This window comes from Cajanus cajan, chromosome 6 (assembly GCF_000230855.2).
Source record: "Cajanus cajan strain Asha chromosome 6, NIPB_CcT2T_4, whole genome shotgun sequence".
Taxonomy (NCBI): Eukaryota; Viridiplantae; Streptophyta; class Magnoliopsida; order Fabales; family Fabaceae; genus Cajanus; species Cajanus cajan.
Window position 1 is genome coordinate 65,350,371 of NC_138522.1, and position 26,003 is coordinate 65,376,373.

Genomic DNA, 26,003 nt, shown 5'->3' on the forward strand with positions numbered 1-26,003 from the left:
CGATAGGAACATTGACATTAGAAAGAGAGTCCAGGCTACTCTTGCCCCTTAGTATAGACTGGGGGATTTGTGACTTATCCTTGTTTCCAAAACTTTATGGACAAGGTTCTTTTTCAACCAGGTGAAAATAATAGGATGGGTTTACATAAACTTAAAAAGAAGAAAAATTAAATGATTAAAAACTTTTATGAGATGGAATTCAAATATTATTATATTATTTTTTAGTTATGTTATTTTATATTTTATAAAATAAGATGATAATATTGATAGGGTCATCTTTAATAATTATTAGGTTATAAATATGTATTTTTGTTAACCTATGAGATATCAATATATTATCTTTTGTGTAACTTTCTTGTAGTAGTATTTTATAAGTGAAAATATAACTCATTGTTTTTCTATCAAAAATATATTAAATTACCTTAAAAGCTAGTAAAAGAACGTTTGCCCAATTGGATATTTTCGTTGCCCTTTCAGATTGCAGTTGTTGAGCATGCACTGACCCGTAGTCCTCAATGGCATTTAATGATTCAATTGAAGCAACCTGCTCAAAAGACTTTATGGTGTGTTTGGATAAAGAATTTTATAAATTTAAGGAATTTAAAATTTTTGGTATTTAAATTATTTTGATTTCAATTTCTATCATTCTTAAAATATTTTGTTTGGATAAATCAATTCAATTTTTTTAAAATTTTAAATTGTTAATTTGGATATGATAATTTGATTCTACCATAGTAAAATTGATTTTAAAAATATATTTATATGTTGAGATTTTTAAATAAAATTTTATAAAAATAAATATTAGCCAATTTTTAAATATTTAATAATTTAAAAAATTAATATTAAATAATATTTAATAATTTTAAAGTATTTTTGAATATTCAATAATTAAAAATATGAAGAAATAAGATAAAATATATAAGTAAAATAAGGAAAAAAATATGAGGAATTTCAAATTCTTACTTTTTTTGGAGAATTTGAAATTCTACTATTTTAAGGAATTTCACAAATACTTAGATTTCAAATTTTTTATAAACTCTCTATCCAAACAAAGTATTTTACCTCAAAGAATTTAAAATTTTTCAAATAAATGAATTACTCTATTTAAATTACTCATCCAAACATACTATGGGCAAATTGCCTTTCATAATACTCTTTCTCCCCTACCACACGAAGAAACAAAATGAAATTTGAGTATAATGGCCAAAAGGTTCATGTTTAATTACTCATAGCAAATAAAAGGTGATTATTGGTATTTTTGAATAAATTTCTCTAAAAATACTTAAGAGAAAAAAACAATCTTTTTATAAAAATAATATTAACTTATACATAAATTAAAAATAATATTTTAAATAAATTAATTAAAAAAGGTAATTTGAGACTAAAATATGCTATTTTTAAAATAAGGTTACTAAAATTATTTTTATGTTGTTTTAAGATTTATGTCCCTTCTATTACTCAATGCATCATAACAAATAAAAGGTGAAAATTCTTTTGGAGAAATCTATTAAAAAAAAACTTTTGAGTGATAGAAGAGACATAACACTAAAAATAACAAGTAATAAAATTAGAAAACAGTGATAAAGCTAGGCTCATAAAAATAAAAAATTAGAGTATGATAATTTTTGTAACCCTATTTATAATTAATGGGTAATTACATATTTAGATATTTGGTCTTTTCTATACATTTTAATTAAATAAAATATATTTTAAAATATTTATTTGATAAAATAATAAAATAGAAATATCACACTAACAATAAAATCATCGTGCAAAATTAATAAAATAAAGTAATTAAAAACATATATATTAGTTCAATTAAAAACATTTTAAAATTTTAATTATAAAACTAAAAAACAATTTATCTAAATTTAAATCCAAAATAATAAATAAAAAGTATAAAACATATATGAAATTACTGGCTACACAACACAAACTATTTTATCCTCTAGAAACTATTATTGTTAGGTATTCTTTAAAGTGAACTTTCTCACTATTATTGTTATTAATACTTTATTAGTATGATGTATAATAATGTTAGATTTGTCTTCTCTAAAATTTAGAGGATAAAGTAAGAACCTCAGTTGTTTATGAAAATATTAATGATTAATATTCTAATTTGGTATCATTAATATTATATATATATATATATATATATTTATATTTATATTTATATAAAGTTGGAAACTAACGTTGTCATGATTAAAAAAACAAAAAACCAAATTAGAACTTGAGGTAAATGACCAGACTAAAGTTACAGATCTATTAGCTAGATTCGAATAAAATCTTTTACAGTTTGAACTAATCAAACTCCAGCAGTTGCCGCTTTCATCTAGAACAGGGTTAATAGATATACTAACTCACTCTGTTGAGGCTAACAGAAACATGAATTGCGTAACCATCTTATTCAGCACTGATCAAGCAGAAAAAAACATCTTATGGAAGAATATAACCACACGAACAAACTAAAACTGTAATTCTAAATTGCATGTAGAAGGAAAACTCAACAATACCTTTCGTTTAAGCCCGTGGCCTTTGAGAAGTCAACGTGAAATGAGAGCTCAGGATCTAGACCACACCGAACCTTATCAGGTAATTTGGAGAAAAAAATCACATTTCAGACTAGTGACTTCGCTGTGCTCGCCATTATTACTTGACAAAAACGGTGCTTTTAACTTATCCAGATCACTTTCCATATTCACTAAGTGCAACCCGGAAATTAACTCAGGTAAAAATAAAATAAAATAAAATAGAAAACCACCAAACAAAACGAAAGAACTTGGCCCTCAACTTCTGAACTTGTTGATGCTTTTATATGAGATTCAAACATGCATGTCTTGCAATAATTATATATTATTATTATTATTCAGTTAAACTCCAATTACATATATAATACAACGTTTTCTTCTGTCACCTAGATATCTTTTATTTCTAGGAAATATAAAAGTAGAATGATTGGATATGTTTATCGAGAAAAACTCAAGTCCCGCCAATCCTAGATCATTAAAAAGGGTCACTTGCCATTTATATATTTATGTACCATGTCCAATAGTGTTGGACGTGAGAGGATGTATTGGGAAAAACTCAAGTCCCACATCGATTAGAGATTAGGTAATTAAATAATATATAAGTGAAAAATAACCCTTACCTTACAAGCCGGTTTTGTAGGGTTGAGTTAGGCTCAAATTCATTATTCTAAGATGGAACTATCCTAGATTCTTAAAAATGGGTTACCTACCATTCATTGATATATGCACCATGGGCATGAGGGCTCTTATTCACAAGATAAGTGGAAAGCAACCTTCATTTTATAAGCCAGTTTTGTAGGATTGAGTTCTTAAATTCACTATTCTAAGAATGTTTGAGTTGGAGAAGGAAACTTCGAGGCTTAAACCTGTGACAGGTTGCTGCCATTTGCGCTGCTATGGTTAAGCCACAGCTTAACTATGTCAGTGTCACAAGATAATGCAAGCCAAGCATCAGACGTTACCTGAGCTTGGACAAATGGGCATTGGGAAAAGGGCTATTCCTTGTGGATCATGATTCCATCATAGGTAAAATTTAAATAAATAGTCATTCACAGCTCTTCCGTTTTTGCAAAACTTTAAGCTAAAAAATTTCTTCATTTTAATAACATGCAGTAAATCCGTAAAGCCTCCTCTCTAACAAAAATTGTTTTATTCTTTGGTGGGCATACAATAAATATTGAACCCATTTTCTCACCATAACAGCTTGAATTTTGACATAAGATAATTGGACTCGTTGATCTGAAAAAAAGCCACTCGTAGTCTCGTACGTTCACATGACAACGCGTGTACAGTAGTAAGTTTGGGGAGAAAGAAAATATTTATCTTCATTTTCAAACTTCAATTCTTCAAAGTCAGCTCTCAAGTTTGAAAGTTAAATGATGAAGGCGAAGATAGCCTATGAATGTTTGATAAACGGATCATGCAAATACTTTACATCAGCACTATGACTGGTTTGAGACTTTGAGTTATTACATGAAAATTGTATGAGTGAATAACATGCCGGTATCGTTTATTAGTCTTAGCTGAAGAGGAACTATACGTTTGTACACGGATCTAGGTTTATAAAAAGGAGTCGCTTTAAACTTTAAATAATTAATATGTTATTTGATATTCTGTATAATTATTTTTTATTTCTCATTTTCTTTATACATACATCTTAAAAATATTATTCAAAATTAAAGAGGGAAATAAACCTTATCCTATTTTTATGTAAAAAATTAAAGAGGGAAATATTTTTTATACATTAATCTTAAACGTTATTCTCACCGTGCCGATGTTGTATTTGCAACTTTTTTAAATAACAAATTTATTTTAGGATATTTCCATACCTGCAAATGCAATAATAATATATATACTAAACAGTTTATTTACAATTTTAGACCATATATCAATGAGTTCTCAACGGATAATCATTACATCTACCAACTTAGAACATCTAACATTATGATATAAAATCTAAACTACAAAATATGCTACAAATTAATTAATCAACTAACATAGTAATTTCAAGGAAGAATCTAGTTCATTGCCCCCATATGTTTTTTATGTTGACAGTAGGCACAATAGCAACTTCACCAGAGCTAGTGACTAGTGTCATCATTTGTATTCTCTCTTCAATTTTTCATAAATTTCAATAAACTCGTTCACTGCACGAGCAAATTCGCCAGCCTTTCCTTGACGTTTGGCAAAAGACTGTTTCTTCTCTTCAGTAAATGCTTCAACATCAGCAGCATTGCAGAATCCTCTGCAAAACCAAAGGCCATTTCAAACTAAGACAACTTGCGAGCTGAATAAAATTAAGGCCAGTGTGTATATATAAATAACTAAAGAGAGAGATTTCACATTGCAACACAGATATGAAAATTCTTACCATCAGCTTAAAAATTAAATTTATTCAAACCGTGCACATTGATTCAATGAAATCATCAATGAATAAATAGATACTCAAATTTCAACAACACTTTTATTATCTTTCCCCTTTCAAGTTGGTGTTAATCACTTCCTTCACTAATTGGGTATGAATGTAGGATTTAATCATTATTAAGTCACGTCATACATTATTTAATCATAACCAATCGTATTGTCTGCATTTTTTCCCTAATTATTATCAGCATTTAGATATTTGTGGAAGTTTGTTTGTATCCTAATAAAATCAAGGTAGAATTTTTTTTTTTCGGAGGGAAAAGACTGTTCCTCTCAAGATAATCGTAGTCCTTTCTGTTCCTTAGCATATCAAAATCCAATCATTGTCCCCGACCTGGTGACCTTTCATGAAATGCACGTGAATTAAAAATAAGAAAGCAGTCAAGGGTTTTAATGAGTAGGTAAATAAGGAGAAGATTATTATCAGCAGCAAAGATGGACTATTCATTAGAACAAGCCTTGTGGGCTTTAAAAATTTGTGAGGAGTGGGTCATATAGCCATTTACAGCTGAATCTAAAATCTCTGTCTCTGAGCGCTGGATACTCTCAGCCTTAAAATAGCTACCGGAAATGCAGTACGGATGCATGATTCATATATATATACATGGATAGTACAGATACATTATACATCTAGAGGAATGTGAGAATATATATATATATATATATATATATATATATATATATATATATATATATATATATATATATATATATATATATATATATATACGAAGAGGATTATAATAACATAGTGTAATTTTTAACAAGTATTATACCGTTCAATAACTTTATATTAAATATGAATTTTGTAAATTTAACCGTTAGAAACTAAATTTTAAGTTCAATAGTTAATTATGCATAGAAAAATATTAACACCTTACAATATTCATCTTAAAATAATTATCTTTAATTAAGTACGTAAATTATTTATTATTTTTAAAATACTTATCTCATCCAAAATTTATTTTGAAATTAAATATGATATATATTTTTCATTTATGAACATTTGTTTATCCCTTATGAAGATGAAGATTAAATTTTCTTATTAGTATTATAGAAAAAAAATATTAATATTATTTATTTAACTCAATAAGAGTGGTCTCATATTCTTATGTATTTTCAAGTATAATAGAAAATTAGTTATATAATTTTTTTTTTGAAAAAAAAATGTGCCAATAACATTTTTTATTTGAATTTTTTTATTATTAAATTTAAGATTTGTAAGTGTAAGAACTCATTCATCCTAAAATATAGGTAATTTATAGAAGTGTACAACATGAGAGGCGGCAAAGATGAAGTATTTGTCATCCAATTACTCAAATGTCTAGCGTGTTCATCGAATCAAATTAATTCGATAAATCTAACCATTTCAACCAAATCAATTAAATTGTTTAAATTTTTTTTTGTTTAGGTCTAACTCAAACCAAGCTAATTAAACTTGATATTAATTGGTTCGTATATAAAATTTACACATTTAAAATTTGAATCAATCTAAATTAAATTAATTAATTTATATATTTTTATTTTTTATTTTTTATTTAGTTAATAATTAATATGTATGTGTTATTTTGATTATTTTAAAGATATTTTGTATTACAATATGTTTTTTTTTTCAAATAATTAAAGAAATAAAAAAGAATAATATTACAATATATCGAGTATTATTTTCTCGGTGTATTTAAAATTATTAAGTAAATTAAGAAAAGAAGTTATATTGTAAATCTATCAATTTAGTTAATTTTTATAATATTTTAATTTAGTTTATGTTAAAAACCTATTTACTTAAAAAAAATATTTTTAATTTAATTTTTTTTAAAAATTCATTAAATATCTAAATAATCTAAATTGAACCAATCAAATTAATATCAAATTGATTCAATTTGAATTAAGTAAAAAAATTATGAAATCAAAATCAATCTAAAATAATTAAATTTAATTAATTTAAATTAGATTTTCACTTAAAAAATTTGAACTAATTCGAACATCCTAAACATCTTTGAGTCTTTTCCAACAAATAAGAATAAATCACCCTTTTTTTGGCACCATGCAATAGAGGGGGTACAAGATTCTTACCGAGATAAGAGAAAAACTCAATAAAACCTATACTTCCCCAACTCGAGAAGAATGAGCATTCTTGGATGCAAAAAGTCTTATTTAGCCACCAAGACCTTTTTGCCCGCCCATATGAAGAACAAAGCACGTCGAGACACCTGTTAATAGTATTTGAGTTAATCACCTATAAATTATCAGTGTAAAAATTTATACTAACAATTAATCAGATCTATTGATAGTACCTTTTTTATTTTAATTTAATTAAATAAATAAATGACATGACACTATTAACAGATCTGATTGATTGTCAATGTAAAAAAAATTTACTCTAATAATATATAAGGGATTAACTCATAGTATTTATTTGGTCCATATTAGTTTCACCAAAGAGAAAATCATCTTGCAAAGAAAAATGAGAAATATGAGAACCAAATCTACTCAGCTTGATAATACTCCATATAGCATAATCACATGATACAAAATTAATTTTGATTGAAATACCCATATGGTATCTATACTTTTATAAGTTTTATTTTTTTAATCTTATCATTAAAAGCATTTTATTTTACTTCTTTCCTATTTATAGATAAGATATATAAAATTTAAAATAGAAAACTCAAAGTTACTCTTGAGTGTTGTTGTTGCTGTAGGGTATTTCTATCCTCTGCACTCTGCAGTGTGCCCCTTGTTCCTCCCATGAATTCAGCATCTCTAGCTTCCTTCGTCCTCACACCCCCACCACCATGCAAGTTCCGCCCCTTTCTGCAAACCAAACACCAACCCACATTTAACACTCTCCTCACCCTCTCTCCCATCTCTCTCACCCCAAAACCCTCTCCGCCGCGAGCCACCGACTCCAACCTCGACGCCCCCGTCTCCCTCCCCGTCCCCATCGCCGAAATCATCGAGAAGGACTGGTCGCTCCTCGATTGCGCCGAACCCGGTTCGGAAAAGGGGAGCATTGAGCGCATTGTGGCTGCTGCGAGGGTTGAAGAGGGTTCCAGGGTTTTGGTTTCGACTGGGTCTGAAGACTTTGTGGATTGCTTGGTGGGGTTGACTCGCTCTCTGTTCGTTGTTCATGATTCTCTTCTCATATTGGCTTGTGTTAAGGAAAAGTATGACAAGGTTAAGTGTTGGCAAGGGGAGGTTTTGTATGTTCCAGAAAAGTGGGCTCCTTTTGATGTTGTGTTTCTTTATTTTCTACCTGCGTTGCCTTTCGGACTCGACCAAGTTCTGGGGTCTTTGGCTGGGAAATGTGCGCCGGGTGAGTTTTAGAGAACTATGTAATTGCTTTCTTCTTGTAATGGCAAATTTACTGTTTGTTGTATGATAGGAAACCCAGCAAAGTTGCTTCGCTTGTTTGAAGGTTGAGAAATGCTAGCTACACACACTTTGACTTAACATGTCCTTTGTTATTAGCTGAAATTTATTGAAAATCACAATTCTTGGTAGGTATCACTCCTTTTTTAGTTTCCAATGAACTTTAATTATGGTAGGAAGTGTAGTAGAGGACTACCAAAGGCCTAGATCAACTGAAACAAGATTGTTTTAGCTTAATCAGAATTCTTGAGTCCAAATCATAGAGTATGATTATCGAAGAGTGTAGTAGAGGACTACCTATTGCGTTGATCAGCTAATACGAAATTGTTTTAGCTTAATCAGAGATCCTGAATTCAAATCTTAGGTATATAATTGCATTAAATATTCGAAGGGAAAGCTTTATTGTTCATAGTGGTCTTGTTGGAGTCAAAAAGAATTTTCTCGGGTTTTGTCGGAAAAGAAAGTATTTTTGCCTTGTTATTGGTATACAATATTATGAAAGGAGCTGCTCTTCATCCCCAATTTAGTTGCTAAACATAAGCTATCAACCATTCTTTTACTCCTAAGATACAAGCATCACATATGTGCATCACATATGTGTCTCAAAAGTTTGTCATTCATATTTCATGAAGCATTAAGTAATCTTTTCTTGTAAATGTTTTCATGAAGGTTTGAGTAATTTTGTGTCTCAGGAGGAGAGACAAGAAATTGATTCATAGAAAACATTCCTGAAATGCTGAATTTCTTACAGATATTATTACTAGGATCTTAATTTGTTTATTACTAGGTTTTAATAAGATAATAATTTATGAATGTGTTTATTTTACTGTTTGTATGTTAATTTGATTCTATTATGGAGTAAATTTGATGGATTTTCTTAATGCTCCTTATGTTGTTTTTCTTTTTCTTAGCTCAAGATTCTTGCCTCATTTGAAGTTTAGCTCAGTGCTCCCATGTTGTTTTCTTGTATATAATTTTTGGAATTGACCTGTAGGGGGAAGAGTGATTATCAGTCATCCCAAAGGGAGAGAAGTATTAGAACAGCAGAGACAACAGTACCCAGAAATAGTAGTTTCTGACCTACCTGACAAAACACATTTACACAGTGTTGCAACTGCTCATTCTTTTGATGTGGCTGAATTTGTGGATGAACCTGACATGTATTTAGCTGTTTTAATCTGCTCGAGAGCTTAAAAACTAGAGTGGATACATTTCAATACACAATTTGATTGAACTATGTATATGCTGTTTTTCTTTTTGACTAATAGTTTGAATTTTTGGATTAAAAATGATAAAATAATATAATTTGTTTGATATGTGAGCTTTTCCTCACTTTTAAAATCTTGCATGGCTCTTGGAATGTTTGTCCAAGTCAAATTCCTCCATCTCGTAAAAAGCCTCATTTCAAAGTTCAAACATTTCAATAGTCTCAAAAGCTCAACCAAGACCACCCTTCTCCATTCAGTCCAAAGCAAACCAACAAGGTTCATCTCAAAGTTCAAACATTTCAATAGTCTCACAAGCTCAACCAAGACCACCCTTCTCCATTCGGTCCAAAGCAAACCAACAAGGTTCATCGTCAAGCACCACAATCACCAATGACAAAAGTCAACATCAGAAGTTGCTGGTCTGCCATCAACATTGACCAAGATATTGTAGCTTGCTAGACCTAGGGTAGGGGTGCATTACGAATGAGGTCAACTGGCAACTAGCTCTAGTGTGTTGTTTTTGCTGTGAGCACACTTTCCCATATACCTTCAAACCAATTCATGTGTTTTAGAGCTTTGAATTCAACTAGTGTTTGTGGCTTCTAATTATTAAAACAAATACACCTCTAGTAGTTAGGGCTAGATGATGCAGACTGGTTTTATGCTAGTGTTGCCTCTAGTTTGACGTCGAGCAAAGATCTTGGTTTGATTGATTTGGGGCTCTGAGGATGGTAGGTTTCTAATGAGTTTATTGTTTTTAATGTGGCTGAAATTTGTAATTTGTTAAAATTAAATATGTAATCTTAATTGCTCCAAAGTAATGTAAATCATTAAGGACTTTGAAAATTTATTCAAACTATTATATAATGCATATATACTATACTGAACGTAATATAAATAGAATAAGGGAATCTTTTTTGTTAAAAGATCTAAAGAAAACCAAAATGAGAAAAGGAAGCAGCTATCTATTAAAATCAAGTTCTTCAGAACTTCTAGAGACCATATGGCCTAGTCAATTTGCACATCAATTCCCTTCTTTAAACATGTATTGTACTCAAAAGTACTACACTTTGCTAGTGCTGTTAAAATGGGACAATATGACCCTTTGACCTGGTATCTCTCAACTCACTTTTTAAGTGGATTGGTCTAGTTGGATTCACCATCTTTAATGTTCAAAATTTTTTAATCCGGCTTGCTCCACCACGAGTTAGTGGACTAAATGGGTTGACTCACCAATCTACTTAATTTTAAAAAATAATTTAAAATAAATTTTAATCTAAAATAATCTCTAATCTAAAATAAAAATTGTCAAATTAAGTATCATGCATATAATATTAAATTTAATTTTAAAAAGTATAAATTTAAATAATCAAAATAAAAAAAATTCTTTTATGAGAGTGATTGTTAATCAATATTAAACTTCATTGGAGGATTGAATAAATAAATTTATAGCAATTTCATATTGTTTAATATTAACTTTATCTTTATCTACAACAAAAAATGGTATCTTGTTAAAATAATACATATATAATAATAAATGATTAAGTGAGTTATTGATGGTGGGGTTTATGGGGGTGTAAATGGGTTTGGTGGGCAATCCGGTCCACCACAAGTTCAAGTTAGGTGGGTCAGGTCAAAAGTGAATCAAGTTGGATTTTTTTACCTATTATATTTTTTTCTCATTTTTTTGCTCGACCCAACCTATTTTTAAGGTGAGACGGGTTGACCGACGGATTAAAACTCACTTTGACAACTTTACTCTTTACATATATAATGTTTAATAGCATATAACTATTTGTAAACATGTGAAAAGGAGGGAGGCCACACGAAAAGGAGTTGCATTATAAGAAGATAGTCCAAACAACAATCAACAACTCAACATATCTAAATAAATACTTTTGAATATGTATATTATATTATCATTAAAATTCGTAAAAAAAATATTTGTGAACATATAAATTATAATTATATAAATAAACATATATATTGTATTGCATTTTTTTTTTTTTTTGGTATTGAAAGGGGCTAACCGCCCAAACTAAAAGCCACAAAAAAAGTGCACTACGAAAGCATCCGCTAACAGAGCTAACTGTAACCGGGCAGGAGGGGTATGGAAAATTTGGATACCCTCTAACACTGTCAACCCTCTCTTGGCTAAAACATCAGCCACTTGATTGGCCTCTCTAAACACATGCCTACAATTAACAAAAGATATAGTATGAGCTATACTAACTACTTTGTTACACAAAGAATAACAAGGATGATGCATGTTGCACCCATCATTCAAGAAATTAACAGTTATAGCAAAATCTGACTCAACAAATAAGTCTCCAGATATTTCGATATCATATGCAAACTTGAGGTCATAGTATACTAAACACAAACCAATCTTGCAAGAGAAGGCCACAACAAAGGATCCATGGTAATTCATATGTTAATATACTAATTTGTTGTAAAATTTAATAAGTTTATCATATATAATGATCTGTGATTGAATATAATATAAAATTATTTCATATTATTAATGTCAATAGATATCCTATTTTCTCTTTTTTATATTGTCATCCAATTACATATTTTTTATATGTAATAAACTAATTAATTTTTATGATAGTTATCTTGAAAGTCATAATAAGAAGAAAGTTGTTAATTAAAATAATTTTCCATCAAACTCTAGAACTTAATAATTAAGTTTATTTTTTTGCAATGAAAAATATGTTAACTAATAAAAATTAAGTATGACTTTTAAATAATTATTATAAAAGTCAACAAATTATTATATATATGAAAATTTGCATTTAAATAACTGTAAAAATGCATTTAAATAGTAATGTAAAAACCATTTATACGAGTTTAATAGATATAAAATGTTAACCAATTAAAAAATTTGGTGTAACTTTTAGGATAGTTATTATTAAAGTGAACAATTTTAATATACTTGATGGTTTGTATTTGTAATTAGATAATCATATAAAAGATAATACATTATTATCAATACATATGTTTCTTTTTCAGATAAGTTTTAAATCAAGCTTCTAATCTCGTATTACTTTTAAGAATACCCTAGAATTTTCACCTCAGAATAACGAAAGCATCAAAGATGAGCAAATGTGGCTGAAAAAGACTCCTATTGGATCATTTTAAAAGGTGCTATAGTTTATATTTTTAACCTAGTATGGAAAAATTGATAAATAATCTTGTCACTTAAAATAAGTAATTAGAAATTTAATTTCCAAGTTTGTGCATATGGAAAAAAAATCTGTTAAAAAAAATCTTGAATGAATCATATTAGCTCAAGAAATTAGTCTTGCCTTTCAACAGAGGATACCCTATATTCACTCATAAAAAAATGATTTATACCTATACCACTTCCAACGGACTTAACATTACTTGCAAATTTTGCATGTGTCTATATAACAGTAGTGTCAGATTCACATGAAAGGATCTAAATTTGAATTCAACCAAAAACACCAGAGGAAAAGAAATCAACCTGAGTCAAACAAATGCTTTAATCATTATAACAATGTCAGCTCAAAAACTCCAGTACAGCTTTCACTATAAAGACTGCTTTGGTTTCAGTATGACAAAGAATTACGAAGAACAAATGCTTAATTGAAACTTTAAGGTGATTATGACCTCACACGAAAAAAACCTTTAAAATACCAACACTCAATCTTTCTCTACACCAAAAAAAAAAAAGAGAGACAATTGGGCAACAATTAACTAATCAAGCTATAGGCTAAATTGGAAATTGCTGAAAGGAAGCTTATTGTTCACCAAATTACAAGATACTCAAACCTCCATTACCATATGTGAAGATAGGGACTGGATTCCACAACAGCCACCTTATACTTCTCACTTTATCATTTTAGAAAATTGAAAACCTTAAGTTATTACTTGCTGCAAATAAGTTGTATTCCTCCATGGCAGGAGTCTCTTTCTTATTGCAATTGTGGACCTTTTCGACATGATCTGGTGAACTTTTTGAGCTAAAATCGCCAACAGTATCACCATTCAAAGACGCGAGTGCTGATTTACAACCTGTTGAAAGGTCTACAGGTCCACCAAAATGAAACAAGGAAAAATCATTGTTATTCTCTAGTGACTTGGCAGAATTATCACACCAAACTGGTCTTGTGGAAATCGCTCCAGCTGAAACGGCCCTTCCTGCAAAAGATCCATTAGGATGCTCTAACAAAGAAGCTGGCTGGGAAACTCGAGTCCTCCCCTCTGAATTTAAGACATTAGCTCTGGCAACTGGCTGATAAACTGGAACAGCAGGGTTGAATATGGGCGTTGGTTGCTGTAAGGCTCCATACTGCAAGCAGAAGCGTGGATCCTCATTTAAGCCATATCCAAGAGGGCCAGCATAGAGATAGTGATTTGAATGCGGGAAGGCCATCAATCCATTGGTGGGAGCTGCTGGCCATGAAACTGGATTTTGATGCAAATAACCCATTGTAGAAGGAGCTTGAAACACTGGAAATTGTATATTTTGGTTTGACACTGGCGGAAGCATACTTTGAGGTTGAGAACACACATTAGCGGTGGAAAAACAATTTTCAAAACTTTGGGCAATTTCCACTACATGATTTCCCAATGCATCATTTCTTGTACCATCCAAGGACGGACCAATCGGTGAACTTGAACTTCTTGTCAAACCCTCACCATTTGCATTCTGGTTATTCTGTATAACAACTTCATGACAATCAGACAGCACATTTTCCATGCAATCCGAATTATTTCTTACTTCAGACTGCCGGGTAACATCTTCTGAATCTGATGTGGTTGAGGATTCTGTATTTTCATGGTTTGACGAGGTTGTATTATTATCACCCTCACTTAGACATGATGAGCAGTTATCAGAACTAAAAGTGCTACTTTGAGTGGGATCAGAAGAATTGTTCAAGGCAAAGTCTCCGGACGAGCATAATCCAGGTTCCTCCAAAGCAATTTCCGTAAAGCTACAAGAACCTTCACCTACACGAAAATCATTTTGACACCTTTCATCAACTCCATTAAATCTTTTTGAATTACATTCCTCACCATCATTTTCACCCGAATCAACAGCTTCTTCAATAGACGACTTGATCAAATCGGACTGAGCTCCTTGAACTTTAGTAGACCTCAAAATAACATCAGAGTCAGAATTACTGCGAGGATATTTCTTCTGAGATTCTGTAGGTTCCCAAACTTTCTTCGATTGAAACAAATCCCTGCTCGTATAGTTCCCCAAGATGATTTTGCTTTTGGGTCTTCCATTACTCTCATGCACATAGTCTACTTGATTATTCTTACTACCACGATAAAATTGCTTGGATGTATCTCCTGCAGATTCAAACTGACTGGTAGGTTTTGTCTCCCAGCTAACTCTAGTCATAGGAGAATGCTGCTCAATCCTTGTCTTATACTCATTGTTCAAGCTACAACTGCACGAATGAATATCACATCTATCATTTGTCCGGTTCTTTGAGCTATAGAACTTCTCATTATACTTGGGAGGACCAACATTTCGACCATTGGACTTTGTTGGGACATTTATTCTTGATTGCCTATTGAACCCATTCATTGCCCTGGATGATGCCACAAAACTCTCTCCATACTGTCTTGGCTCAGATCTGCCAACCATTGCACTATTTTCTGAAACAACTGCATATCGCCGTCTATCAGACCACTTCATAGGCACATCCAGTTGAAATTCTTTCCTGCATCTTAGTCTTCGATGAGAAGGCATTGATTGTTCAATTGTACACTGTCCTATCTCGGCTTTTGCATTTGAAATTTCTTCCTCACAATCATCATAAGATAGGTCTTGTGGTTTCAAAGTACTACACTCACTAGAGAATTCTTCATCTTGGATGTTAGGAGAATCTTCCCTCAATAGATTGGTTTCATCTGTTTCAATAACCGAATTGCTACAGCTAATAGGATTATTTTCCTCCAAATCGGCAACTGCAGACAATTTTTCCTTTGAGATTTCAGGAGACCCAAGAGCATCACTTAATTCAGAACACCTTTTTTCTTTTTCTTTTCCTTTTAGTCTTTCCTTCCTCCTAAGCTTTTTCTCCCTTTCCTTTGTCCTTCTCCTCTCCTTGCGTTCTTCTTCTTCACGTTTTTCCTTTTCTTCTTCTTCAAGAAGTTTCATCTGTAGACAAAATCATACAACTGAGATTTAGAAAAGTGATTTCAAAATCGAAACAGAATTCTTTTCCCGCCCCCAACAGCCTTTTTCCTAAAAGCATAATAACTAAGACCTGCTTTTCCAGTGTAATGATTTCTTTGCATGCTACATGCACTCGATCCTCCAGCAGTTTTAGTGCAAGGCAGACGAATATGCTGTGTGCATTTTGGCGTGCTGTTCCTTCTCTGAAGGCCTTTTCAACCTGAAAGGATAAGACAAAGTCAGTGGTTGAACAAGACACAGGCACAAAAAATAATGTTAACGCAAAGCAAAACCTGCCTGTTCTTTGAAAATAACAGTGGCAGCATCTAGCAGAAATTCTCGAGCAAGTTCAGGACTTTTTGCATGCTTTTGGGGACGAGAGCATTCTCCATCAAGCTCGTTGCCATCCTTGTCAATTGAATCATCATCCTAAAAGCATACATTATACAACATGAAACTTAATCTGAAAAATAATTCCTCATGAATAATTATCAAAATCAAATGAATGATGGATAATTAACGAGGTTTATTTTCTTAGTGAAACTTCCATTACCTCTTCTTCCTCGGCCTCTTCAGCATGCTCAAAGAATCTTCTGATATTTTCCCCCTTTGTGATTGTAACATAACCATCTCCTACAATTAACCTGCAATGTACACACTGTTGACCCTTCAACGAATGAGCTTTAACAGAAAGTTCAGAACAGCGTCCATCTAATCTCCAAGCTCGCAGAGTGATGAAACATGCAGTCAAACCACCAAGATCCAGGCCACTGGCTCGAACACATCCATTTAATCCAACATTTTCAAATTCCAAAATGTCAGATTTTCCTTCAGTTGTCCCCACGGCCCACTCAAAGTGATGATAGGTTCCCGATGCATCAGCAAATGTCTGACGCCAATCAGCTTGAACTGAGTCATCAGATACCTAATAAAATCAAATGGATAGATATTGTGTTAGTAGGAACTTCTATTATAGTTGTAGATGGCCGCTTGATAAAACAATTTTTTCATAGAACTATGTTAAGACTATTGGGAAGAGGGAGTTAGTTAGAATAGTTAAAATATTAGTGAATTAGAGTTTGTGACATAAATAAATAGGACTTGAGGGGAGGGAATTGAGGAGATTGATTGCTATTTGTAAATTGTGCATCAGCTCTTTGTGAAGGGGAATCTCTTGGAGGAGAGATTTCCCTCCTATTCCTTGTCTTCTCAACCTATTCAATAAAATCTTTGTTTTCTTCCTCATTCCTATTATTGGTTCCTAACATACTCTGTGTAGACTCTTCCACTGAAATCTCAATCATCATAATTTTACAGGATAGGAATGTGAAAGTCACACCTCATATTGAAAGGCGGAGTCAGCAACACAAAACCAGCTGGTGCAACGAGGTTCTCTACGCATGCGCTTCAGTTCTTTTAGTTCCTTGAATTCTCGAATAACATTTCTTCTACAATCTCTGCAAAATCTCTTGCTATCAAACCTGATAGATATGGTAACACATTAGTAAAACCCAAAAGCATAGAGCATTCTTAAAAACTTATAATATGAATATTATTGTCATAGAGAAAAAGTGATATCACCAAATACTATACTACAGCTTTGAAGCATAGTTTCATATAGCTTCAAGTTTCAACTGATGACAAAATAGATTAAAATCATGCCAGGAATGAACAAGTAGGCATTGCTTTTATGCATTCAAATGAGCATTAGAACAAAATGTTTAAGAGAAATGACTAAAGAATTAAAAAAATCCTTGCTATAGTCTAACTCTAATAGCACAAAGACCCATTTGATTATAGGAAGCAGCAAGTTCTCTGATCCAGTACAACACCAGACAACGTTGGAAATTTTAAACAAACAGAAGGGAACATAAAGCTTCACTTAATATCTTTTGCTGGCAGATCATGATACTCCGGAGACAAACACTCAATAGAAAATGTTAAATGAATTAGTAATAACATGCAAAAAGAAAATAATGGAGTGAATCTATATTAGATAAAGTTTTTCCTATTTATAGCAGAAACATTAAGTTAACATTCTAATCTACCAAGATGCCTAAGTCAATATCATTCTGAAGGTGCAGAAGCTGCCTTGTTGATTATTTATATCATATAGACTGTTCATTAAATTTTTTTCTGTTTCTTTGTCTTTCTTTACTCAAGTTTCATTAATTAAGGATCTCATCATACTCACTCCACCTGTGTTACCTTTCAACAAATCTCCTAAAAACAAGGTCACCGTCACAAAAAGGTCAGTAGGCATTAATGCGTTAGCCAAATTATTGCCTAAAACCTTAGTGAAAATCAGTAATCACCACACCATTTAGAGAGAATGATGTCAGTTTCAATTTTAACAACAGCTCATCTGTTGATTTATCTTCTGAATAATTGCATGATAACTCTTGAATAGCGTCATCAGTTTTTATCTAATAGTCCATATCTACAGTCCACAAAATCCCAAAGTACCCAATTGTCTCCATCAAAATCATCCCTTCCTAAACTACCTTTCTTTTTTATCGACAAATGTTAATTGTTAGTTGTCATGTTAGTGAGGGGATTCAAACCCACACCCTCCTTATCACTCCAACCCTATATCCCTCTCCCCCAAACCACCAGACCACCTTATAACTCTTCCTAAACTACTTGTGTATACAGTCCGCAAGTCCCAAGTATCCAATTTCCTAAACCTTGCACTATGTCATAAATGATGGCTGTTCTATAACAGCCTAAACCATTCTGCTTCTCCAGATGTTTACATTATAATAATTCTAGCACAAACTACAACTACTTTTGGGTAATAGTTTCAATATTAAATGGGCTCTGCCAAGAAATACAATTAATAGATTCATCCTTAGGTTGATCCTGGGTAAAAAGGCTCTAGGGCAATATAAAAGGAGACAGGAAATACACATTCAAAAAACAACTGAAGAACATCACATTACTCCAGACATAATAAGCAACTCTCCCCATATAATGAGTTTCCTGTTCACCTTTTTAAGCATCAAACAGCAGCTCAATTGTCCTAGATTCCAACAGATAGTTAGTTGGCTACAAATCTCATGTTATTCTACCTGACTCTTCTAAGGGATGCAAAATAGATAACTTGGATCCTTACAAAGATAGCCATATTCAATAAATTTATTTTAAACCTTTCAGAGGCATGTTACAGATTCTCATTCTTTGCATGTCAATTTCAACTGTATGACTGATTGTTGTGTTAGAAATTATATCATTAGTAGTAACAAATAACAATCCTCGTTTATCTAATCTTAACAGTGTAAGGAATGTTAAAATAGATAGACACCTGTACATAAGCCTCTCAATAAAATCTTCTTCCTTCATCCTTAGAAGAGAAAGCCGAGTCTCCTCTCCCAGTGCTGACCAAAAATCAACTAGTGTATCACATGAAAGTCTGGCAGTATGCAGGGCACATGTTTCTCTTGTCCCATGTCCTCTTCCATAACTCACTATTCCTTGGCTTATCCAACCACGGCCTCCCCCACCACAAGCATCAGGATAAAGCAGTTCTCTTTCCCGCTCCCTGGCACGTGCCCCATCAAAGACCTAACAAGTGAAAAAGTTTAGCTACTAACAGTGAAAATGATGGCATGAGGATCCAATATAAATGAACCACACTTACAATTTGCAGTCCTTTCAGAGACTTTGAATACAGGTAGCAGGTCATAAGTGTTAACGAACCATCACGTGCTGTAGTCAGACCTCCCCAAGGATGGATAGATGGGTCATGAATTTCATCTTGGCATCCATTGATAATGCTTGATCCATCATTATTTAGCTTTCTCAAGCCTCCGGATCTGTTGCAAGGAAAGTGAGCATCCACCCCTTCCTTTTGCAAAGATTTTCCGTACATTGCAATCTGCAGAAAACCTTCAAGAAGCAACCCATTGCACCTGGAGCAGTACAAATTTTTACGAGCTTGCTCAAAAAGGGATTGCTTGTCTATCCTCAAGAGTTTTTGCCGAGCTTGCAGCGACAGCTCACTCCAGAACTGAATAGAAAAAATGGAAAAAAAACCAATAAGAGACAAGGCAAGCATGTCACTAGTTGCATTTTTATCAAGAGAACAAGATAAAAATGACCTAGGTCAAAACTCAATCCCAGTGAAATATGGTTTTAAATTGCAGATAGCAAGCACAATTGTGGCTGCCATATTGCAGTTTTTAAGGTCTTTGCAACCACATTGACTACATTTACCCACAATTTCCTAAAATTTTGCTAATCACACCACAACCACATTGTGACCTCAACCACAATTTTGATAGTTGCTCATTATCATTGGTTAGCTACATTTTCAAGGTCTTTGCAACCACATTGACTAGATTTACAATTCCTAAAATTTTGTTAATCACAACACAACCACCCAGCCACATTAACCACAATTTTAATTGTTGTTCACTATCATTGATTAGCTAGGAAGCATGGATATGACACATACAAATACAAAATAGAACAAAGTTTTAAGTCGCAAACTCGGTAGCGATTTTTTTGCATTTCTTTATATTGCAAAAAATTGCAGATAAATGTGGTTGATGCTTTGGTAATTGTGGCCGTAATGCAATTACAAAGGCCCTAAAAGCCTTGATGTTGCAGCTACAATTCCAGTTGTGGACCATTTTCTAAATTTTGAAATAAACAAGGGAATAAGACAAATATTTAAAATCACAGGATGAGATGACACATAGCAAGGGTGTAACATAAAAAAATATGATATTAAGACAAAATTAAATCTGAATTCCTAAATTAAAATAGGGACATTAATGTTTCAAAAGTCAACATTTTAATCATTATAGACACAATAAAATAATATTATATGTCCCATTATTGCAGCAGTGTACCACCCGCACTGGTATAAAAATTAAAAAAATAAATAGTAAGTTAAAAATGGTAGGATACAAGTAGAAGTATATATTAGGGTCCAACCCTGTACTTTTATAACCATTTTGAAGCTTCTGCGATTCATTGTCCCATATAAAAGTATCATCAATGTTAACCTTGAATTTAAAATTGTTCAATGAACAACAAAAGAACAATTAACAAGAAATATCAGAAACTATCACTGAATGAGTATCTGTTGGTGTCCGACCCCTGTACTTTTAAAACCATTTTGAAGTTTGTGTGATTCATTGTTGATGATTCATAAAAGTATCATCTATATTAACCTTGAGAAATTGGTAAATATTGTTCAATAAGACAACAAAAGAACAAGTAACAAGAAATACTAGAAACTATCACTAAATGACATTTATCAATCAGAAAAATACTGAAATCATGAATTCAAACTCCACAAAAGCAATCAAACAAGTGTGTCAACTGTAAGATCCAATATAAAGTCAATCAAACCATCTCTATTATCACAACAATCAATTCAAAACAGTGATCCAGCCACAACCAATATGAAAATAAACAATCAAAAGAAGAAGAATTCAGTGCCTTCTGAAGCTGATTGTAGCTAACATCATCGGAATTCTTCGACCAAAATCCATTTGCAGAAACTGAACACGTCGTAGACACCGCCGAGCCATTAGTGAGTTGTTCATTCCTTTGCGCTATTCCTGGCATTTTCAAAACTCCGCGAGATTCATTCACCAATGCTCCCAGTCATATCAATTTTAATGGATTCTGAAATTTCCACGAATCAGATGAAATAAAATCAAACAAAAATAATTAAAATACAATCGGATTGAAACAGAACCAGCGAACCGGAGTGACGATTGAAGAGATGCGAGAAATTAAGTGTGTGTGAGAGATGCGAGTCGAGGGTTTTTCGATGAGGATTGAGACGACGATGAGATGTGAGCGACTGCGTGTGTGAATGAATTATATTTTGTGGAGAAAAAGAAAAGAAAATGAGGATTTGGTATTTTGGTGTATTGGTAATTGGAAATGCTCGTACATTTATAAGGCGCGGTTAAAAACTCAAAAAGCAACAAAGAAGCCCAATATTTGTTATTTATCTATCACCAAGGATTTAGCCCCCAACAACCAAAAAAATATGGTAAATAAGATAGTAATGTCAAATAAATATAATTTAATTAGGTGATTGTAATTCATGATTTTTTTTTTCAGAAAAGTAACTCATAAAGTTGTTGATGGTGAAAAAATAATTTAATGTTTGAAATATGGTGATTTTTTTCTATTCTATTTATTCAGTAATGGTTAAGTTGTCTTTATTTTGGTTATTTATACAAATGGGACGATTATTTTAAGAAATTGATGGGTACTCTTAAAAAAAAATTTAAAACTGAATAAATAGTAGTTTAGAAATACGATATAAAATATGAAACTCGTGTTTTAAATACGATTGTTTTTTTTATAAAAAGTTGTGTTTAAAATTTGACATTACTTTCTTTTAATAAGTAGACTTCTTCTAATTTTTTTTCTTTATGAATTTAATTTAAAATTAACTAATTATAGAAAATATGTTTAAAAAAAGTAGTTAAAAATTAAAAATAAGAATTTATGTTTTAAAATACGACTTGAATTTAAAAAAAAAAATGTGTTTTAACACACGACTTCAAAATTTAAAAAAAATGTATATTTTTATTTTAAATAAATCGGTAATTTGAATTTAAATTATAAATATAAAGCTTATTAAATACTTTAAAAATGATAATTGCTGTCTTTATTCATAATGATTTTATTAGGCTCAAGTAAAAATATATCTTTTAAATATATATATATATATATATATATATATATATATATATATATATATATATATATTTTGTGTAGTACAAGTATTTAAAATAAAGAAGAAGAATAAATTCTTGTTAAATACTATCTATTTTGTAGGATTTTAATTATTCTATGAAAAAATGATTTAAATGTCTAATGCACTCATTTTCACGTAATAATTTTATTTTTTCTGAGATCTTCATCTAACAGCCAAAGACTAATCTCATTTATACATATGCACATAAATAAATAAATAAATTAGTAAAAATAATATTATATATTTAAAACAGTTATTATCTATTTTTAAAATATGAAACAAAAATAAGTGTAACATATATATATATATATATATATATATATATATATATATATATATATATACTTGTTTTAATATTCTCAAAAATATAAATTTAAACTATGAAATAAATGATAGTTGAATTTGTTGCATTATACAAACTAGTATTTTAGCATTTATATTTCACAAGTTAAATATATATTATGTATAATAAAAATTTATATAAAATTATATATATATATATATAAATGAATATTACATTTGAATATATAAATTATATTAAAAAATTTATAATTAGATATTTTGAAATATATAAATTATATTTTACTTATAAGATAAATAATTTATATTATAGTACAAGATTATTTAAATTATTAATAATTTATTTTTAAAATATTAAAATGTAATTCATAAATAAATATGATAAATTAAAAAAATTATAAAAGAAGTTAATAGAATCCATAAAAATGTTTCCGTCAAATAATAATTTGATGAAATACTCACGTACATAATTGTTCATATTTAAGACATCATTTTATTTATATATATATATATAAATCACTCGTTTATATTTTTTTTATCCATAAAATGATAGATAGAAAATGATATATCATAACATCAAACAAAGAGTGTGATAGAATCATACTCAAAAGTCAAATTTAAAAGAAGTGAGATAGACTTGAAAGTAGAAAACCTAAGTTTATGATTAAGCTTTGGACTATTTATCTTTTAGTCCATTTTTTTCTTGTTAATATTTTCTTGTAATACTTCTTTAGTTTTGACATTTATTTTAGATCAAATAGTTTAAGAATTTATTTACTTTATATTTCATTTTGGAGTGTAATTAATAGATTGGGAGTATAACTAATATGTAATACATGGAGCTGATTGACTTTGTATTTGGGCCTATGGAGTGACACCTATCCACAGAGGTGGGACCTCCACATAATATTTCCTACACCTTATAAGTTACACAAATCTAATTAGTCACATGCAACACCCACTAATTATTAGGGGATTTGCATCTATATGGTTAGTTTCTACATAGACAGTTTCTTAGTGTAGGGGTTAAGCAGTTACATTACAGTTATTTTCTTTTACTGTATTACGTATATAACAAATTCTCATTTAATGAGAGAATAAAATAAGTTATGTATGATGTATATAACAAATTCTCAATTAATAAAAGAAGAATAATAAGTTTTTTTTTTTACTAAATTTTCATCTTTGTGTTGTGGTATTAGAGCAATCAGTTTGGTACAATTTTGCTTCACAATCCTAAAATTCTACAATGGAAGGAATTTCAACCTCAACAAGAATAAACCAAGATCCTTTTTTAGTGTCTCCATCATTAGATGAGACTAATTATTATTTTTGGAGTAGAAGCATGAAACAAGTCTTGCTGACTAAGAACAAATTGAAGTTTGTTAATGGCAAGATATCTCCTCTAGCAAGTGATGATCCTCTTTATGAGGCATGGGAAAGGTGTAATGTCATGGTGCTCTCTTGGATTATAATAAATTTATCTTTAGAGATTGTTAAGAGCATAATTTGCAAAGAGGATGTCAATAAGTTATGTGGAATGAGAGTATTAATTGTATTTTACCAAATAGTACCTCTTATTTGATTAAGAAGACTACTTACTAACTTTTCATATTAAACCAAACTTGTAGAAGTAATATCAGCGCAGTGCAACAACATTAATGACTTTTTCTATTTTTCTCCGTGATTATAGAGATTTATGACCTTGATCTTGACAAAAAATATATGATCTTGTTTTCTTTACCAGATTTGTGAGTTTCAAGATAATCTTCTATTTTGATTTGTTAAGAAATAAAGCATTCAAGAAGTTTTTGTCGTTAGTGTCAATAAATAATAAACATTTAATGTATATGAGATAAACTATATGTTTCATTTGATTTTCATCATCTTATTGATCTGTGTCTTACACTTCATTTGATAAGTATTTCCAAAGATATTTTTCAAAGACATTTTTGAAGATATTTTTTCTTATAAAAACTTTTTGTTTGTTAGCCTTAAAACTCTAAACTCAAGAGATCGAATATTGTCCTTTGACTCAACAACATTGATATTAGAAGGTCAGTGATCGATTTTCCTTAGAGATTCTCTTATTTCTTAGCATTCCAAGAAGCAAAACATTGTTTCAAGATCCTTTTTCTAAGATAGAGTACCACACACTTGCTTCTACTATTTGTGATTATAATGGATGACTTATTTACTTCATGATCTTCATCTTCCCTTCATTTCACCAAAACAATTGTTGGACAATTGGCAAACATATCAATTGTGCATAGTATTTTTAAAATAAGATCATATCTCAAGATAACTTGTGCAATATATGACAAATGTAACTCAACACACTATACTATAACCCAAAAGAATGAAATTGTAATTTTCTGAAGTTGGGTTTTTATATAAATGAACTCTAAAGTAACAACATAAGTAATAACAATAACTTTTCATTTGGGATTGTTGTCAAACACATGAGACAATACTTAAGTAAAATCAAATGAAGAGAATTATTAGGATTGGATTTCACTAGACCACCATCATGTATTAGTTTGTAAAAGATTTTCCTCTATCTTCCATCTCAACATTAACAAAACCACAAAAGGTCCCTAAACCTTAATTCCTTAGGAGCTCGAAACCATGTATTTCACTCAAATCTCTAATCCTTTGGCTAACTTGATTGAAATACAAGCATTAAAAATAGGTAGTGCATAAATATGCATTAAGCTTCATATTCATTCCTTAATATGACTTTCAATGTGTGCCTTAACTCCCACGTAGTTGAAGAAGTATTTTCTAATAACAACTAAAACAATAAATCACTCAAAATACAATAAATCAAGAGAGCATTAAGAGAAGAGTGAAAACACTAATGAATATAATGAAACATAGATTAAAGAAATAAAGTTAATACATGATGTTCAACTAGTTACATCCAATTCCATTGAGTGGGAATTTAGCTACAAAATTGGAATCACTAAAAATGATGAAGGATTGAAGAAGTGAGGAAATGCAACTCTCCTAAGATATTCCTAGCCTCCAAAAGTCTTGTCAACAATGTTTGCAATAATGCCTTTGAATCCCTAGAACAACCTTATTAGAGAACATTCTCTTTGTCTCATAGGTCCAGGTGTCCGCTAACTTTCACTTAGTGACCAAGTTCGCTCGTTGAGCTAGAAAACATCTTTGTTGCTTGATAAGTGTCTAATTAAGCTTGATTTAACAACCATTTGAGACACTTATCTAGCACATTTTGTGTACATATCAACATTATTTTGATCTATATA

General features: G+C 30.8%; 2 protein-coding genes across 3 annotated transcripts; one reads left to right on the forward strand and one right to left on the reverse strand.

The window, feature by feature from the left end:
* The first annotated feature begins 7,608 nt into the window (after positions 1–7,608).
* Positions 7,609–9,640, forward strand: LOC109797028 (DNA-directed RNA polymerase subunit beta). Its single transcript, XM_020356915.3, has 2 exons — positions 7,609–8,268; positions 9,319–9,640. The coding sequence occupies exons 1-2, from the start codon at positions 7,701–7,703 to the stop codon at positions 9,516–9,518; spliced, it is 768 nt and encodes a 255-aa protein (XP_020212504.1). The 5' UTR covers positions 7,609–7,700; the 3' UTR covers positions 9,519–9,640.
* A 3,383-nt stretch (positions 9,641–13,023) lies between these two features.
* On the reverse strand, positions 13,024–21,592 carry LOC109796045 (uncharacterized). 2 transcript variants are annotated; one of them, XM_020355652.3, is made up of 9 exons: positions 21,417–21,592; positions 21,147–21,335; positions 19,336–19,704; positions 19,000–19,259; positions 17,035–17,176; positions 16,249–16,620; positions 15,993–16,124; positions 15,787–15,915; positions 13,024–15,677 (listed from the first exon to the last, which is right to left on the reverse strand). In XM_020355652.3, exons 2-9 carry the CDS (start codon positions 21,273–21,275, stop codon positions 13,401–13,403), a joined length of 3,810 nt encoding a protein of 1,269 aa, XP_020211241.1. In that variant the 5' UTR covers positions 21,276–21,335; positions 21,417–21,592; the 3' UTR covers positions 13,024–13,400. The 2 variants fall into 2 exon arrangements, with proteins under 2 accessions (XP_020211241.1, XP_020211240.1); XM_020355651.3 differs by having other exon boundaries at positions 21,409–21,592.
* Positions 21,593–26,003: the final 4,411 nt, after the last annotated feature.